Here is an 18,293-nt window from a genome sequence, read left to right as displayed (position 1 = left end):
GCAGGTGTTCCCTTTCACCCACTCACATCCGTCAAGGTGCACTCGTGTCGTAGCATCGCAGCCAATGGGAATTTATGTGCTGCTACAGATGCGGGATGCCGTATTTTTGGCTCAACAAACCATCTGACGCTTTCACATCAATAAATCTGCCCCCTTACTCTACTAGTCACTTTACTACAACGGCAACCAAATTATTGGCTATACTGACTGCTGGGATTCTAGCATGTGAGGATTGTGGTTCGGGATAGTCTCTTGCAGGACTTGCGGAGCTTGGGGCTCTTGCAACAGAGTTTGCAGATGTGGGGTAGGTACAATAAATACGCTCCTACTCTTCGCCACTATGGGAATAGCATGCTTGTTGGACCATGACAACGGAATGCCCAGCCCCAAACCTTTGTAACTGTCGAATAATAATGAATTTAGTGCCAAAAACACTATCAGAGAGAGGGGAGGACATAATTACAGGACGAGCGTGTTTTTGGCACTAAATTCATTATTATTCTGACATGCAATGACTGCATCTAAGTCTGTCTTACGCCAAGAACATTGTTTCTCAAGTTTTCCTGTGGAAGACCAGGGTCCTCAATAGAGCTCATGGAAGTCTTGTACAGGGACAACTGTAGGGCTACAACATTCTGAAGCATGCCACTGAGAATTAGGGAGACATCTGCGACTACTTGCTTGTGCCATCCTGTCCATTTTGATTGAGGCGTAATCGAAAACATGCGCAGTCGAGCTTACGACCTTGACTGACTTCAGTGCTGTCGATTCCGGATTGTAATATCACCTTCGTCAGTGATTGTGGACTACAAAATGAGATACGAAGTACCTAAAACATATGCCAAGCAGTGGAATTTGCATTCTTCAAAGTTATACAGATCAAACCTAAAACACAAAATAGGGTTGACGTTAAATAGGCTTTCAGACTTCCGAATACCTTCAACGTCGCGTGAGGTCAGAATGCTCAAATGCGTCATGCAGCATAGCATATCATTGCATTGAGAACAACGATCCACACTACACTGCGAATGACAGACACTCGGGACCACGGTGGTCGCCGTCTGTTTAGACAGTGCAACACTACACACCGACACCGCGTTCTACGTAGCGAGCATGCTCATGTGCAACTACTCGAGAAACGCACGTTTATACGGTAGAGATGCCGAGCTTGCTTCTCAGTGAGATTAAACATGCGCACAGCTTGCGTCGTCTCGCGCTTCAGCTCATGGGCAATGCTAGCCATTTCACGATCCAGGTTGGCGAATCTGGCAAGCACGTGGTGTTGGTAGACAGCGAGTGGCAGCGTGACAGCCACTCGGAGGGCTAGGGACGTGAGCACAATGGTCGAGCCCCACGAAAGTCCACTTGCTGAATGCGCTGCGTCCAGCAAGTCCTGCGCGTACGCTACGGGTGTTGACTGCGACAAAGTTTGCGCCCATGATTGCAGCGAGAAATCCCGAACTATGAATATACTGTGGCAAGATGCCGGCGCTCTCTTCTTCAAGCACTTTGCGCGATCTACGGCTAGGCAAGAATAGCGACCAGCGGAGGAAGTACACGTAAAGCACGCGTCGAGGTGTGACCGCACTATTGAAAAACGAAACATTTTGACTTCATTTTGAGTTTTCGTTCGTTCCAAACGTGGCTTGTCTCGGCTACCTTACCGACTTTACCTCTCCCGCAAAGCCAAAGTTCACACCACGTGGTTCACACATTGTTGTGTGTCAAAGTGTATTACACACCAAATGCATAATTTGTTTCAGAAAAAAAAAAGTGCTGGAGTCTGAGGGCGTAAACAGTCACGGTGCAGAAAGATTGGAAAAATGACAAGGTGACGTGATAGCCCTTTTTCTACACTTCAATCCACCTCGTGCATTTCGTGTATCAAACAACTCCCCCTCCCTCCCTATCCTCCTCATCCTCCGTGCACCAGCAAGGTACGCGTAAACAAAATCGCACATTGCACGGCTGTCTACGGCGGAAAGTGCCGGTCGGCGCGTCTCTCGAACGTTTGCGTGATTAAGGCACAGAACATCAGCTGGGCGGCATCTTTGTTGCAAAAGACAAACTGTCGTAAAGTCGGCCTCAACGTGAATTAACATGGTAAGGCTGAATTTTTTTCGAGTGGTTCACGGAAGTAAACGTCACGTTGACGGCGGTACCTATCGTGCGTGAAACGCAGGGCACGGCTCCCTTGTTTAGGCAGCGCCGAATTCTTGTTCACTTGTGCATACGTCTTTTTTTTTTTTTCTTTTTAAACCAACCTGCATGTGCCAACTCCGTAGCGATCTTTCTTGTGCATAATTTTTTTTCCCCGGCGTTTGTGTCACTTGAATAATGACTCGCGCTCGTGCAGCTGACGGCAAACGCGGTACAAGTGTGGGAAATACGTTATTAGTCATAAAATACCTTTAAAAATGACGATATTTAAAATATGCTTTGTCCTTGATTACAAGTGCATATAGAGAGCCTAGTATTATTGGCAAATTGTTGCGCAAAGTTTATACGCGTCCATTCAATACTACCCGAAGGCAGTAGGCCTAGCGTTGATTTCGTCTTTTGTACGATTTTTAGCGCCGCTGTCAGTTCTTAAACCAGTTATGTAGTTGTCTTAGGGTACTGAGCCGTGTTGGAGTAAACGGAGACTCCGATGTTCAAACTTCGAGATATTTAAGTGTTAAGATAGGCTCGAGCAAGAGCGACATTCAGTGCAACGCGCACTGACTGTGCAGGTGCTACTCTCAAATTAAATTTATCCTGTTGCTTGTCAGCATAAATTTAAATGTGAACGGAAAAGTTGATGAAAACAGTCCTTCGTTACCTTGTATGTTCAAACTTCGAGATATTTAAGTGTTAAGATAGGCGCGAGCAAGAGCGGCGTTCTGTGCAACGCGCACCGAAACATACACCTGAAACGCGCACTGACTGTGTAGGTGCTACTCTCAAATTAAATTTATCCTGTTGCTTGTCAGCATAAATTTAAATGTGAACGAAAAGTTGATGAAAACAGTCCTTCGTTACCTTGTATGTTCAAACTTCGAGATATTTAAGTGTTAAGATAGGCGCGAGCAAGAGCGGCGTTCTGTGCAACGCGCACCGAAACATACACCTGAAACGCGCACTGACTGTGTAGGTGCTACTCTCAAATTAAATTTATCCGGTTGCTTGTCAGCATAAATTTAAATGTGAACGAAAAGTTGATGAAAACAGTCCTTCGTAACATTGTTTGAGACTGCGAGGCACCGTTTTTTCGAAGGTGTTGCTTAGCTGCAAATTGGCAGAGGCGAACGTGGAAAGAGGAATCTTTCAATAAAATTACCTGGATGATAAGTTTCGCTCTATACGGTGTTTCATACATACATGGAAAAGCCAGTACAGATAGTTTTTTGAAGCACCACAGTGAAGTGATTGGACGCTTGTTGCTAGCAACATTACAACATGTTTATGTTGGTTAAAAAAAGGAGCAAAGGGAACGATGCGTCACCGTTCCGCAAAAAATAGTTTTTTGAAGGACCACATTGAAGCGATTGGATGCTTATTGCTAGCAACATTACAAAATGTTTAGGTTGGTTAAAAAAAAAAAAAAAGGAGCAAAGGAAACGATGCGTCACCGTTCCGCACAAAGTTCGAATATTGGGATCTTGCAAATAACGAATCGAATATTGCCCCATTCGATTCGGTCCTCGATTGGAAGTTAAGCCCGTTTCCCATGGTGCGATTTTGCAGTGCGTTTTTCGCAGATGCGAAATTCGCAATCCTGTTTCAGGCTACGTTCACACTTGGTCTCGAACCAGGCGGAAGCGGCAAAAACTTCAAAAAATCCGCTCGCCTAGGCGCCAAAGCGGGCGGAAAACCAGGAGGCGAGCAAAATCGGTCTCGGACCGATTTTTTTCGCCATGGCGTAGCGGAAACGTGGTGGAAAGTCGTTCCGCTTGACCGGAAGCTCCACTAGCATCTAAACATTCAGTCATAAAATTGTACATGGTACCAAAAGTGTAGGCTGCGATGGTGCTCGACGCGATCTAGATCCACCACTTGCTCTATGATAAGAGTGGTACTAAAACATACTGTCAGTAATACATGCTATAGCATTCAACGTCGCGCGACCGGAGGTGCGGCAACGAAGCCTTGGCGTAACCCAACTTGGGCGCTTTTGCAAAGCCGGGTGAACCCACCACCGCTGCTTCCGAGGTGTCCGCTCCTTCCGTTTAATCATTGTCCATTTCTAGGAAAAAAAGTAGGTAGAAATATCAACAATTTCTTCTCCCACTGCCATGGCAGAAAAAAAGTTGGGCAGATTCCTCGTTGGCACTCCGTAATTCTCCTCGCACGGGCGCGGTATGTTGCAGAAGTCGCAGGGCGCTTTTTTCGTTGCGCGGTGCTTTTCTCGTCCCGACAATAGATTGGGGAGCATAGGTCTCGCGTAGGACGCGCAGGCTTCGGCAAGCCCCAACACAAGGGCCGGCCCGGGTTTTAGCTTTGGTGTACTGGAGGCGCCGCCAATAATACAAAATGATGAAATGTTATTACAACCTGTAAATAAAAGCTATTTAAGAAATATAATCACGCCTAGGTACCAACCTGTGACTCTGCGCTACTGTGCCCGTGTAGGAGAATTGCAGAACGCCAGCGAGGAATTTACCGAAGGTCGCAGATGACATGCGAAGTTGCGAGAAATGAACACTTTTGATGACGGGTGGGACAATGAATGAACATACCGCTCGAAACGGTGCGATAATGAGTGCCACCACGCCGACAAACGTACGCAGACTAGATGGATGTGGGCGAAAGCGGCGGCCGCGGCGTTAAAACACTCCCAGGGTTACATATACATGCATAAATAGCTGAAAATGTGGACGTGGGAACAAACGCTGCCGTAGCACAATTCGTAGTGCATTGCATGCATAGTGGGGAGGTTGTGGGCTCGGCTCCCGCTGAGGGCAGGTTCTTTCATCCACTTCCATTTCCTTTTGGCGCACTTTAATAAAACCTACACATAACTTCCCCTATGCTTTCCTTGACTTCATATAACCCTTTATTGATAAGTCTCACATACAGGCAACATACCAGAAAAATGTTTTCTTGCTGAGCTTTGGTATTGAGTACAAAGTTCCTGGCTGAATGTCTTCGGCCAACATTAAATGACAGGTATCAAGTATAATTTTTAGGTTTAGAGCAGGAACACAGGATTAGGAAGAAGGTTGGCACGCTACTTGCTTTGTCTTGAAAGCATGGTCAGAGGAGCCATACCGATACATGATATTGCGCAGCAGTGGTGTCGCACATGGGCTGTAAAGCAAATAAAATGTACACCTGATTCACATGTTCAAGAGCTGTCTGTATAAATTCCTAACGAAGCCTTAGGTAACTTGGGGTGAAGCCAATTTCGTTTTCTGTCTGGGGTTTCCCCGTAATTGGGCTAAAAACATTTTGCAAAATATTTTCTTTTCATTGATTATAACTTATTCTCTGTGTGTTGCACATTTAAAAGGAAATAAAAATACTTGGGGGGTATTTTTATGTGCTGTCATTAAAGGGGATAAACAAACGTTCCAGAATGCCAAACTGGGGTTATGCTGGGCCGGTATTTTGTAGCGATGCGTCATGCATTATTCTATACTAGTCGTATCATCCACTGCACACAAAATGCACATTTCATTATGCTTGCTTCCCTAGCCTTGTTTTGCATGCCTTTCTTTAAAATTTGTGTGCCACGGTGGCTTCACTATTGCCAGGATGGTGCTCTTGTATCAGTGTTACGCCACCACAGTCCACTCCAGCAATTTAAGTGCCATCCATGTGTTTGAACATTGTTTAAGAAGTTCAGATCTGTTTTTTTTTTTTTTTTTTACTTGGCAAGCATAAGGCTTATGCTGTTTGCTTGCACTGCACTTCTTGCACTAATTCAGGAAATAACGGCACCTCGCTATTCATGTCACCAGTGCAACGAGGCAGCATCTACATGTTGCCATTCGATTTGTGCAGTGCAGGCTTTGTGCAGAGTGAGCTCGCAGCATTCCTTGGCCCCTTATGATGTAGCTGAAGTTGTGTGCTGCAGGCTGGCTGTATGTTGCCACCCAGTGACTTCTGCAGCCCTACTTAACCCCTTGCTGCAGGAAAATTTATTTCCTTATAAAATAGGTTTTGTTTAGGCCAGATACGCCTAAACAAGAGCTCAGTTTAAAGGAACACATAGTTATGATTTTATAACCAAACATTTTGGCGTAACACGTATGAATTATGCAGCTGCTGGCATTTTTCATGACTATATGAGATAAGGCATTCGAATTGCACAAAAACCAATAGGTGTAGTCAGTAAAATATTACATATAGCTGCCAAAATTTGTTCTCATGGAAACAACCTGTAACTGCATGCTGTGTCATAAATGCTGCAGCAATTAATGCTTGTCTCGCAGAACTAGCTGAATGAGTATCTCGTTCAGTACAGTATGATAGGTTGATAAACAGCAAACACCTGGTATTTTATGTGTGCTGATTTCAAGGGGCGGGGGGGGGGGGTAAAAATTGTCAAAATAACCTGTTCATTTACTAACTTTTTGTATGTTGTGTAATCTCTGGCAGCAGCACTTATTTTCAAGAGTGCTTTCAACACGAAAAAATTTTTTTCTTTAGTTTTGATTGCTGTGTATTTTATTGCTAGACATGATACAGATTCCCGGTAATTATCTAATACCTGTGTCACACGGGCATATTTGGAAGGCCTTCCAGTCAACGGCCTTCGAAACGCCACAACTCTATCGACTCAAAGGAGTTGTCGCGCTGCTACACGGCACATTTGAAAGGCCGTTGAGTGGTTCAGGCGTTTCTCGGAAAATTGTGTGGCGCTGCGGATCTTTATTTTCGTTTTCATGTCACCAAAAGTTAAACAACATTAAAACCACTTAAAAGCACTATAATTTCTTTTATGTTTGTACGGCGAAATGGCGGCGATATGACGGCAGCCGGCAGCACATTAAGTAGAGGGAGAGTGTACTAGACAACATGGAGAAAGGAATGAACACAAGCACGTCGCTATTGTCGAGAGTATGTACAGTTTGCACATGTCAAGTGGTAAAAATACTTTATTGAATAATTAATAACACTCGTATATAGTGTTTTTAGAGCATTTTGGTTCGATTTGTTCTTTCTAACCATACGAGCACACTGTGAACGAGAGGGCATGTTCGCGCTGTTTCCTGCTTCCAAAGGCCATCGAGATTTCGATAGAGTTGTGGAGTGCTCCGTTGACTCGATAGACTATTGACTCGACGGCCTTCGAAACCGCTTGTGTAGCAGTTCGAACTTGACCTTTGAGTCAACTGACTATCGGTTGGAAGGCCTTCGAAACGCCCGTGTGACACGGGTATAAAATTTTCTTTCTGTTTGAGTACATAGTCAGTTTTTAATGCATATTATATATGTAGGGTTGTTCGTTTTCGGATAAAACCTGATTTTTACTCCCCGAGCATGTTTCAGGAGAATCGTGTTGAACCCGGTTTCACCCCAAATTTCAATGCCACATGCCAACCTATTTTATTACGCTGCACGGACTTTGCGCATGCAGCCTGTGAAATGCACTATCAATCGCCCTTCATCCGCGCACAGTAGAAGGGCAAGATAAAAATTATCAGTGCTTTTTACTGTCATTATTTATAATCTCTCAACGCCGCGGAGTATTTGCTAGAAAATCGAGATGTCCCCCCAATTACCAGCTTGAAACAGATCCCTAGTTTTAATGCATTTGCGTTAAGGAGCTTGTGATACCCAAAAAGAAAACTCGAATGCAATGTATTAATAGCACCCGGTTTTTCAGGCTGCAAAAAAATGCAGCCTGAAAACGAACCCTGTATATATGATGGTGCTACCACACCATGTGTTAAGGGGTTAATTTGATAACATTCTTTATCGCATCTGCACTCTTCATTGTTTTCTTCGCTTGTTTTTCCCTCCCATTCTTGAACATTGTTTTATTGTCAACTGCAGTAGCAGATTTTTTTATCTTTTAGCCTCATGCAGATGGTGCAAGGGTTGTAAATCCTTTGTGTGACAATTATGCTGACTTTTTTAACACAGGCCTCCAATGAGGATGAGCCCTTTATTGGCTGTGGTCGTGGTGGCCGTGGAGCACTGCTCCTTGCTGCCTTGCAGAAACAAACCAGGCGCCCTGGCTCTGATGCAGCTGAAGAAGCTGCTCCCAAGGTACGCAGTTTCTGACCCCTACACTTTTTTTTAAAGGGGCCCTGAACCGCTTTTTATTGAAGGGGAGAAAGGCATTTAAAGTAAAAACGGGCTATTTCTGAAATACTTTGCCGCGAAAAGTACTTCAATGAGTTCTGCAGAAGCAAAGTTATTGGCAATCAAACACGGCCTCTGCTGTGCTCTTGTTTCTCAATGCCGTGCACTGCAAAAGCTATGGCAGAGTGGGGCATGGCCACAACGCTGTTGCCAGTGGTGCGCAGTTCAAATTTCATTTTTAATGTTAATGTAGGCACCACGACTTCAGATTTTGGTGCCTACGATGCGCTAAACATAAGCCAAACGTGGTTGTCCTCAGCGAGCTGCAGTGCGCTTAGCCAGTGGACTCGTGGCGGCCTTGGTATCTACGCTATGTAGCCGACCGCAGCTACTAATAGCAGCCACCACGTACGGGAATCTGCTTTTTTTACTAAATAAAGCGTCCAGAAGAGAGTGATGAATAGGCTTCTGTTGAAAGGAGCGTTTGGGAGAAAGGTGACCTTGCGCTCCGGGGGGGGGGGGGGGGGGGGGGGGATTGCGAGCTCCACGTACTGTGTACGGCAGCAAAACCTGGCAGAGATGTTCACAGCAGCGTATGCTACCCGTGGACTATGTTATTTCACGAAGCCCGAGGGGTGGTTCAGGGCCCCTTTAACCCTTTCCCTACCGTAGACGAGCGGAGCTAGTCCACACGGTTTGTATCGCTCCCACCGAACAAGCGCTGGGCTTGTCCACGCTGAAACAAGCGCTTGCGCACTGCTGCCTTCAAGCTACCCTGATGAATTTTGCTTACTTCTCTTTGGCTTAAACAGATGGCAAAGCAAAAAAATAGATGCGCTCAGAGCTTGCATCTTGGCCGAAAAACGTTCGATGCTGGCAACTAGGATTTAAAAATGGCGTCCTCCTCTGTGGGTGTGCGTGCCTGCAACGGCTCCGCACCGGAAAAAAAAAAAAGTTTGCGGATGTTTTGTCGGGCTCGTAGTTCCTTCTCAGAGTCTTCTCCGAGGTTCTTCTCCGAGAGTGGCAGCGAGGATACTGAGCAGCATATCTTCTCGGAATCATCGGACTCTGATGACAACAGCGTCTCGACATGTTGGCAGTGGACGCCGATAGATGTAAAGAGCCCCCCCCCCCCCCCATCGCCACATCCTAGGTTTTTCACGGCCGTGCCTGGCATAAAGGTACCCATGACAGAGGATGGAAACTGTGCGCGGTATTACTACAGAAAACCGGAAAATCTCTGCTGGTGCAGTGCAGTGAAGCCAACCCTCTCTCCATATTTTCAAAAAAATATTTTCTGTGTATCTTACAAAATAAAGTGTGTTGGGGTATATTTTGGTTGGTTTCAAGATGCGTATAAATACTTAGGCCAATAAAGAAATCGGTATTCTTGTATTATTTTTGGCCAAAAATCTCGGTAGGGGAAGGGTTAACTTTATTAGGGCATGAGAAAATAGTAGTTCCTTGATTTAATTAAGCTTATATACATGAAGGCATGGCACTCAAGGTGCTGGTGCTATGCACGTTTGTCTTATCGCTGGTCTGTTTGATTTCAGTGTTTCCGCAACACATTCTTCTTATCGTGTCATGTAGTAGTTGAGCCAAAACTTCAACAATTGCTCTACAACTTCCTGCATAGACCTTCGCGTAGTTCAGTCCCGTGAGTAGATGCGATTGAACGACCTGTCGTGGTTGCTTAGTGGCTATGGTGTTGGGCTGTGTGGGGATCGAGCTGCCTTCCCGTGCCTTGTCCCCCAGCTCGCGCGTGGCGCTTAGCTCGATCTCCGGGAACCGCCGCTGTAATGGCAACATGGCGGACAAATGCTAGCGTGCCGAACCTACTTTCGTGGCAAACCGTGGTTCCCCCCCCCCCCCCCCCGGATTGCACTTGCCCCGCGAGAACACGTCATCGGGATGCGCCCCGATTGGCCTCCCGAGCGGCGGCCCCTGGCAACTTCTCCACCCGAACTCTCGCCCACTGAGTGCTTCCTCGCCACGGCAGATGCTCACAGGCCTGCAACGAGGTGGTTACATAAGACCTTTGTACTCGCGACTCCTCGTTCTCGTGCTTGGCGGACCGCTGCCCGGTTAACCCTAGCGTAGCGGGCGCGCGTACTCGATCGGTCTTGCGGTGAGCCTTGGCCCGTAAGCGCCGTGACTGTCGCACTGTGCCGTATCTTGGGTGAATAAACCCGTGTTTTGTTGGCGATCTTACTCTGGAGCCTTCTCTGCGCCGTGTCGGAGAGTCGAGGACTCCTGACGTAACTAATGCCTTTGTGCATTGCGGAGTGGAGGAGCGTCGTGCCCTTTCCTGACCGTCGCTCGTAGGGTAAGCCCTGTGCAAACCCATCTCCACATAACTGGCGCCCAACGTGGGGCCCGAACCCACGACCCTGAGATTGTCTCATGCTCTACCGACTGAGCTAACCGGGCCTTATTCCCTACCACGCCGGTTAACTGAGAAACACAACTACGGTGTGAGGGCGCATGTTGAAGCGGTGACAGGCCCTTTTGGCCTAATATACCCTCTTGTGCTCACCCGCCTTTTGAGGCGCCTTGTCAGCTTTCTCCCACTAACAGGTAGCTGGACCTTATTCCCTACCATGCCAGTGAATGCAGAAATGCAGGTACGGTGCGAAGGTGCACATCGAAGCGGTGACAGGCCCATGTGGCCTAGTATAAACTCTCATGTGTTGCCCAAGCCTCAGCCTGGCAAACGCCCCTTTTTGGGCAGTCAGCCAGGTGGGCAGCTTTCTTGGCACGCCGGCTATGGGCAACCAGCGCTGAAACTTCGCGTGCCAGCTGCAGCACCGGAACACACAGCGTAGCGAGCGCTGTGGAAACAGTTTTCAGCGGCACCCATGCTGCAATTTCGCGTCATCAATTTCATCACTCATCTTGAGGTACGTGTGTCCAGATTTTGGCCTGACTGGGAACCGGCGTACTAAAACGCATGAGCGCATGCGCTTCTCCAGCGCGCATCGGTATGGCAGTACACAGCCAGAGCTTGACTGGACACACAGAACTAAAGCAAACATTGATACAGCCGTGCATCTGTTAGCATCCGAAATGTGGTACTATTTTAGTGGCCGCCCTATCGGATGGTGTCAGCATATTTCAGCTGCACACTCAAACTGCCGTAGCGCCTTCTGGCCTGCGCTGGTTCCCCATGCCGGGGGGGGCTTTCCTGTCCTTTCTCTTGCGTCAAGTCTTCTCCCTGCGCCTGGCTCCACTGTGCCTGCAGTCTGGCTGACCACGAAGCCAGCTGTCCCTGGCCCTACCATGCCAGTCTGTTGCTGACCTCAAGGCCTGCTGCTCCTGTTCCTTCCGCCATGACTGACTCACGCCTTGGGGGCCCCGAACTCGGGCCGCCTTGCCTTCTGCCGCCTAGGCTGCATCAAACTGCAGCTGGCCCGCCCATTCAAGCGCTGACCCCTGGCCGAGGAGGGTCACTTCGGCTTCCGCGGCTAACCTGGCTGCCAGTCATCCCGGCCTGCTGATCCTGCGCAATCCGTGGAGCCCAGTGACTTCTGTGGTGGCTGCTGCGCCAAAATGGCAGCCACCCCTCGTGCGTTCCTGGCTGCTCCTGTCTGGCGGACCTCGAGTGTTGCTGGCTGAACCATGGTGCTGCCCCGCCCCGTCCTTCCTGGGCTGCCGACTCTTCCTCCTGGCAGTGGGTCCTTCCAGTTTGCGGAACTTTGGTAGCCAAGGCAAGCCCCTGGCTTCGTATCAAGTGAAGACGACAACACCCTCTTGGACTTTGCCCCGTTGGCTTAGCCCTCTTTGGCTCGGTCAACCTTGCCACTTGGCCTCGGTCAGCCACCTTTGGAGGCTGGCCTCGGTCTTTAGGAGGGGGGAATGTGGGGATCGAGGTGCCTTCCCACGCCTCGTCCCCCAGCTCGTGCGTGGCGCTTAGCTTGATCTCCGGGAGCCGCTGCCGTAACGGCAACATGGCGGACAAGGCTAGCGCTGGACTTACTTTCTCGCGCAAACCGTGCTTCTGCCCCCCGGGATTGGACTTGCCCCGCGAAAATATGTCACCGGGACGTGCCCTGATTGGCCTCTCGAGTGGCGGCCCCCGGGCACCCTCTCCACCCGAGCTCTCGTCCGCTGAGCGCTTCCTTGCCCCGGCAGATGCTCACAGGCCCGCAACGAGGTGGTTACTCGTTCTCACGCTTGGCGGACCGCTACCCGGTTAGCCCTAGCGCAACAGGCGCGCGTACTCGATCGGTCTTGCGGTGAGCCTTGGCTCGTAAGCGCCATGATTGTTGCACTGTGCTGTATCTTGGGTGAATAAACCCGTGGTTGTTGGCGATCTGACTCCGGAGCCTTCTCTGCGCCGTGTCGGAGAGTCGACGAACCCTATCGTAGTGTCTTGGTGTGTTGCGGAGTGGAGGAGCGTCATGCCCTTTCCTGACTGTCGCTCGTAGGGTAAGCCCTGTGCAAACCCATCTCCACAGCTGCTAAGCACGATGTCGAGGGATCGAATCCCGGCCACGGCGGAGCATTTCAATGGGGGCGAAATGCGAAAACGCCTGTGTACTTAAGGGACACATTAAAGGGCCCCAGGTGGTCCAAATTATTCCGGAGTCCCCCACTACAGTCTGTCTCGTAATGAGATCGTGGTTTTGGCTCATAAAACCCCATAATTTAGATTCAATTAAACCTTTATTTAACGAAGTCGTACTTGAAGTTAGGAACTTTGTTAAATTGTCAATTTTGTTAAGCTGGGATTCGTATGGTCCAGCAGTAAAATTCATACTGCATAGGTTCCTAAAACAGTCCTGCTGGATAGCAACTAGTCAGTGAGCATTTAGGGACATAATTATGCAAGAAAGGAATGAAACTACGAGATAAAGAATACAGGTGTGTGTGGTAGAGGTTGCATCAAGGGCAGGGTTTTAAGGAGCCTTCATACACACACCTGTGAAGACCATCCTGATGACGGCATGATATTTCGCATGTTTTGTGCCCTGTTTTGGATCGTCTGAAAAAAAAAAAAGAGGTGCAAGGTTCCACAACAGCTACTGCTTTTGCAGCTCAAGGTGCAGGACAATTGTAAAGCTTGTGGGACAATGCCGGCAGAGCCTTTCGACCAGCCTCTGAGGCAAATGAAAAAATAAAAATTCATTTGATAGTCGTTGCTGTCTTGTCTTTTTCACCAACACCAACTTGCTCAACTTCCAATGTGAGATCGGAGAACTGGGGAAGAATATACTAAAGGGAAATGGTGCGCTTATTATTCATTCAGTGGACCTCACCTGCAGATGTGCAATGTGAAGAGTGGCTACCTCCTCACCATTGGTAATTTTGGCTTAAGCACTGGCCGGCGATAGGAGTTTCCTAACACAGCCATGCCAGCCTGTGTATTTTTACCATGCACTAGAAGTGGTAAATTTCTAATGTAATCGATAGAGCGGGCAACCCTTGAGCAGGTCATTTGCTACGCTTGCCCAAAACGTTTTTGGAATGCAGGCATTGTGAAAAATGAAATTTCTGTTCCTTCAGTCTAGTCTCAGATTTGGAATTGATGGAAGCATTGCATAGCCAGCACACGGACCTATATTGTGTGCCCCACTATATTTGATAATGTACTGCAGCACTAAGCTCTTTAGTAGGCTTTCATGCTTTGAAACGCTTCTGTGGCCAGGTGAGCATTGTGGATGAAATGAAAGGTGCTTGAGGTGGCGGTGCATATTAGGGGGCTTGATTCGAAAAAACTTTGTGTGATGCACTGTTTTATGCAAAAGTGCATTGTACCCTTACAACGATTTCCATCAACAAAATTGTTTCAATTCTGTTTCCATCTCATCTGTTTATGACAGGCTGATAGCCCTGATTCAGGCCGTGGAAGCAGTGCATTATCATCGAGCCCAGATTCAGGTAGATCAAGCGGCACATCACTGTCGCCCGCACTGGAGTCGCCTGGTGTGTCTCCTGTGCCGGTGGTGGGCCATGCCACATATTCCGGGAGCATGATGGCACGCCAGCTGACCCCAAGCCCTTCAGAGCAAGCAGGAGCCAGAGCGGGTACAGTACTGCATTCTTATTTCTTTGCACAGCCAGTGTTCTTTAATGTGTGCTGATAATGACTGTGGCCCTTTAACAAGGGTAGTGTACAGTAGAACCTCATTGATACGTTCCCGCTTAATACAATTTCCTGGCTCCTACGTTTGCAATTGCGAAAAATAAAAATAACACAATAGAGGAATGTGGTAATATGTTCCCGGAAAATACGATTATTCGGCAGCAACATTCAGTATTTCGGCAGCACATTCGGCAAACTGCGGTCGTGTGATATGTTCTGCAGCGAAAAATTCTCATTCAGGTGTGCAAAAAATTGGCCGCATATCTGCTTGCTTCGCTGCGAATGACATCGAAATGCGATAGTCTTATGTCGCCCCTGATACGTAACACCCTCTCTTCTCCCCCCTCACGCTCTTCCCCTCTCACTTCTCCCATTATGATGGATGCACTGGAGGTTTTACTGAATTCAATTCAAATTTCCCGCGTTTGCCCTGCTCTCGCGCCATTTGTTGGGACCTTTTATTACTGTTGGCTTAAAGCCGACTACTGAGCCGCAGCTTCAGTCGGCTTGTTTTTAACGCTAGCGTCTCTTCGACACCATTTCTAACGCGTTGATTTTTGATTTACTAATGTAAAAACCAGCCCAATGTGTATCTTTAATTTAATGAACGCTGCGGATTACGGTTGTGTACATATATTTTGCCTCCAATAGGCTTGGGGTTTCCTTTGCGCTGTGTAATGTTGATGTGTATGACCCCGTATCACCGGTACTAGTAGCTTGGCTGGTTTTGGCAGGGCGGTTGAATCGAGTGAGATAGAAGTTTCTCGTGTTTAATTAGCCCAAGAAGGACTATTGTCTTTAATAAACAAGCATGGTGTCACGCACGGACTGGTAAACATGAGCACATCTAGCTCGATAATCGCGGAAACTCGTCAAAACGCTGGAGTGAGAAAGTGCGCCAGTGGCGGCGGGCAAATTGACCTTCGCGCTGTCTCTCGTTTCAACGCGAACTAAATGTCAAAAGCACAGTGCATATGAAGCTGCACCTGAATATGGGCTTGTCAGGCTCAATTTTTACTGGATTCGGATCGTACGTTTTCCCAGGTCGTATGTTTATTTTTAGCTTTTTTTTTTCTCCCGAAAATGTACAAACGAGGTTCTACTGTATTGGCTTTTTCTGCTAAATTTTGTTCAGAATTCAAGTTGCAAATTCATGTTGGTCAGTTACCCTGCAAAGCTTTTGGGCTCTTTGAAGCAACCCCAGTCGGCTTTCGTGCACAATAATTAAGCTTAATTGCATATCAAAAGGTTTGATTCGTAAATTAGGTGCAGCACTGGAAAGCTATCGGGATAACACTTAGAGCTTGCTGTGCAGTGAAGCATCTTGTATGTTGTGAAGCATATTGATAGTGGCTGGCGTAAACCTGACACAATGTGTACCTACGATCCTCGAACTGAGCAGTTATTTTTTTTTACTTGGGCTGAAGTCGTGTAGCAGCCACATGACAAAAAAAAAAGTGTTATTTCAGCCAGTATTTTAGTCGTGTAACCAATCGAGTGGGTTGTGCTGTCACACGAAATGCAACATGCAAAGAAATCGCAATCAGACGAACGAGCTAAACACAGCACGGCACTAATGAACAGGGCTTCCGTGAATACTGCATGAATGCACTTTGTTACACTATCATACCTGCCAAGTCTCCCCGATTATCCAGTCTCCTGGATAATCGGGGAGACTTGGCAGGTATGATAGGTTTTACGGATGACAGGAAAATCTCCCAGAAATTGCAGTTGTGCCCCGTTTCTATCTGCATCCGGCACTTTGTCAGGCCACATTGGCAAAAATATCCAACCCAATCCTATCCCTTTGGAAGTTCATGGTGCATAGCATTGTTAAGAAGGTACAGTATAGACCACTTATAACGTAACCGCTTATAGTGCAGGACCAGATATAATACAATCTTTTCAGACTCCCGTTAATTTTCCCATAGCACTCTATGTATAGGCGTATCGCTTATAGTGCAGTTGCGGGACACGAAATACCTGTTACAGTGCGGCGGCCTGGAAGTTCGGCAGTCAACCTAGACGGCAAATGCTCCCCTCAAGCCACAAGTACCGTATTTAATCTAATGGGCACTTTTTTTTCCGATAAAACAAGTCCAAAAATTGCTTGTGCTTAAAATCAAGTACGACCCTAAATCTGTGTTACCATATAGCCGTTGGCATTTCAAAATGGCCGCCTCGCACGTGCGTCGAGCCTAGCTACTCTCGAGCGTAGCTACTGTAGCTTCCTCCATGTGCTGCAGTACACATGCTTAGGCAATAGTCTATCGTCTGTCTTCACGTTCTTTGTGTCTGCTCTATCAGCATGAAGTACCAAGTTCATCATGATGCTGAATTTAAAAGTAAAGTGATCATGCGTGCGGAGACAGACGGAAATCGGGCCGCCTCACGGGCGTTCGGAGAATCCGAAACTTGCGTTCTGGACTGGTGCAAACAGGAGAGGATTTTTGCCAGCAAAGCAATGCGGAACGGTTTCAGTGGACCGAAGCAGGACGTAATCTGCAACGATTCACTTCTGTGATACGATCGCCTTGGCCGTATCTTGAAAGCAATCTGCGACGGGGAAAGTCCGACGCGCGCCGTGTTTTCGCCGCTTATAGGTCACGTTGAAGCGAGAGGCATGATAGCACGAAGGTCAATTCGCTTGCCGCGCTTTGTCACTCGAGCGTTTTGACAGTTCGTTTCGGCGGTCAATGAGCGAGATGTGTTCACGTTTGCTTGTGCGCGCCTGACACCGTGCTTGTTAATTAATTCAGTAAGCGAATATGGAACCTAGAGCACGGTGACAGCGACGGCAGAAATGCGCCTGGAGTGTCCATTATCGCAATAAAAATACAGTGTGGACCGCTTATAATGTAAGTCGTCGGAGTCGCGAATATCCACACTATAAGCGGTACCGCACTATAGCCTGTCTCCGTGAAAGGGCCAAGTTGAGCTAGACATCCACTTGAGATCACTTGAGTCGGGGCCTTTTTGTGCACCGCCACGAAAACAAGGACGTTTGCATTGGGCTCCGGTTTTGGTCATCCATGCAGGCGCGTGACGAAGAGAGCGGTCGTAATGGGTATCAGAATGTCATGTCAGCGTGTATAGGCATCCACGTATGCATACCGCAGCATGTGAAGAATACACAGCTCTCTGGTAACTGCACGACAACGTTCAAACTGCATCCGACTACGGGCAAAACATACACAACTGCCGTAACTTCGGTTCACAGTGTTTTATTGTCTCGCCCGCCTGTTGAAATCATTCCGTATACGCATTATAAGACGCTAAAGCTTTCATTCTGAATTTCGTACACTTGGTCACCCTCAGGACGATTAGTATATGTACTTGGTCGAAAAGATTTCTTCAAACCATCTTCGATGATATTACTGGGGTTCAGCGTTTTCAGTCTTTCTTTCCCCAAAATTCGCCGCATAATTTTATCTTTCCACCTGAATTTTGTGCCTGTGTGTGTGTGCATGCATGTGTGCGTGCATGCGCATGCATGTGTGTGTGACTATTTAATCACATGAACTTTCACATGCTTTTATAGTGTAGACTCTGTCGGTGTGGAGGTTGCCTTTTTTTCTGGCCATGGTCTGGTTCACTAAATTTATTTACGCTGAAACGGGCTGCAATAACTGGAATTCTTTATTTATTTGACCGTACTATGCGCCACTTACATGGCCTAGATACGAGTGGGCTACGTTTGTAGCGTAATCTGTACAACACCACCATAACATAAAACGCATATTGTAAAATCACATGTTACAATACAATTTCATAACAATACGTTATAACATTACAATTTTTCAACGGTATTACATGTCTTAAAAATATTATAACAATATTATAACAATATAACAAATGCATTCGCAGGGTGGCGCGAATGCATTTTTCGTGAATGTTTTATTTTTGGTGAATGTTTTGCACTCAATGCATAGCCATGCAGTCAGTGCGTGCACTTAATTCGCTGCTTTTA

At 47.3% G+C, this 18,293-nt stretch overlaps 2 protein-coding genes across 3 annotated transcripts in view; one reads left to right on the top strand and one right to left on the bottom strand.

Moving 5' to 3' along the window:
- LOC119437029 (cytochrome c oxidase assembly protein COX18, mitochondrial) overlaps nucleotides 1-1,668 on the bottom strand; it is a 30,217-nt gene extending 28,549 nt beyond the window's left edge. The window contains exon 1 of the mRNA XM_037704088.2: nucleotides 1,145-1,668. Coding sequence (XP_037560016.1) covers nucleotides 1,145-1,606 — 462 coding nt within the window. The 5' untranslated portion in view covers nucleotides 1,607-1,668. The remainder of the gene's footprint in view (nucleotides 1-1,144) is intronic.
- Nucleotides 1,669-1,937: 269 nt separating this feature from the next.
- The window catches only part of LOC119437026 (piwi-like protein 1), a 150,086-nt gene continuing 133,730 nt past the window's right edge, over nucleotides 1,938-18,293 (top strand). For both annotated transcript variants that reach the window (XM_037704086.2, XM_049660232.1), the window contains exons 1-3: nucleotides 1,938-2,103; nucleotides 8,074-8,199; nucleotides 14,061-14,265. In XM_037704086.2, coding sequence (XP_037560014.1) covers nucleotides 2,101-2,103; nucleotides 8,074-8,199; nucleotides 14,061-14,265 — 334 coding nt within the window. In that variant the 5' untranslated portion in view covers nucleotides 1,938-2,100. The remainder of the gene's footprint in view (nucleotides 2,104-8,073; nucleotides 8,200-14,060; nucleotides 14,266-18,293) is intronic.

The sequence above is a fragment of the Dermacentor silvarum genome, chromosome 1 (genome assembly GCF_013339745.2).
Source record: "Dermacentor silvarum isolate Dsil-2018 chromosome 1, BIME_Dsil_1.4, whole genome shotgun sequence".
Lineage (NCBI taxonomy): Eukaryota > Metazoa > Arthropoda > Arachnida > Ixodida > Ixodidae > Dermacentor > Dermacentor silvarum.
This window is presented reverse-complemented; position numbering and strand designations above follow the sequence as displayed.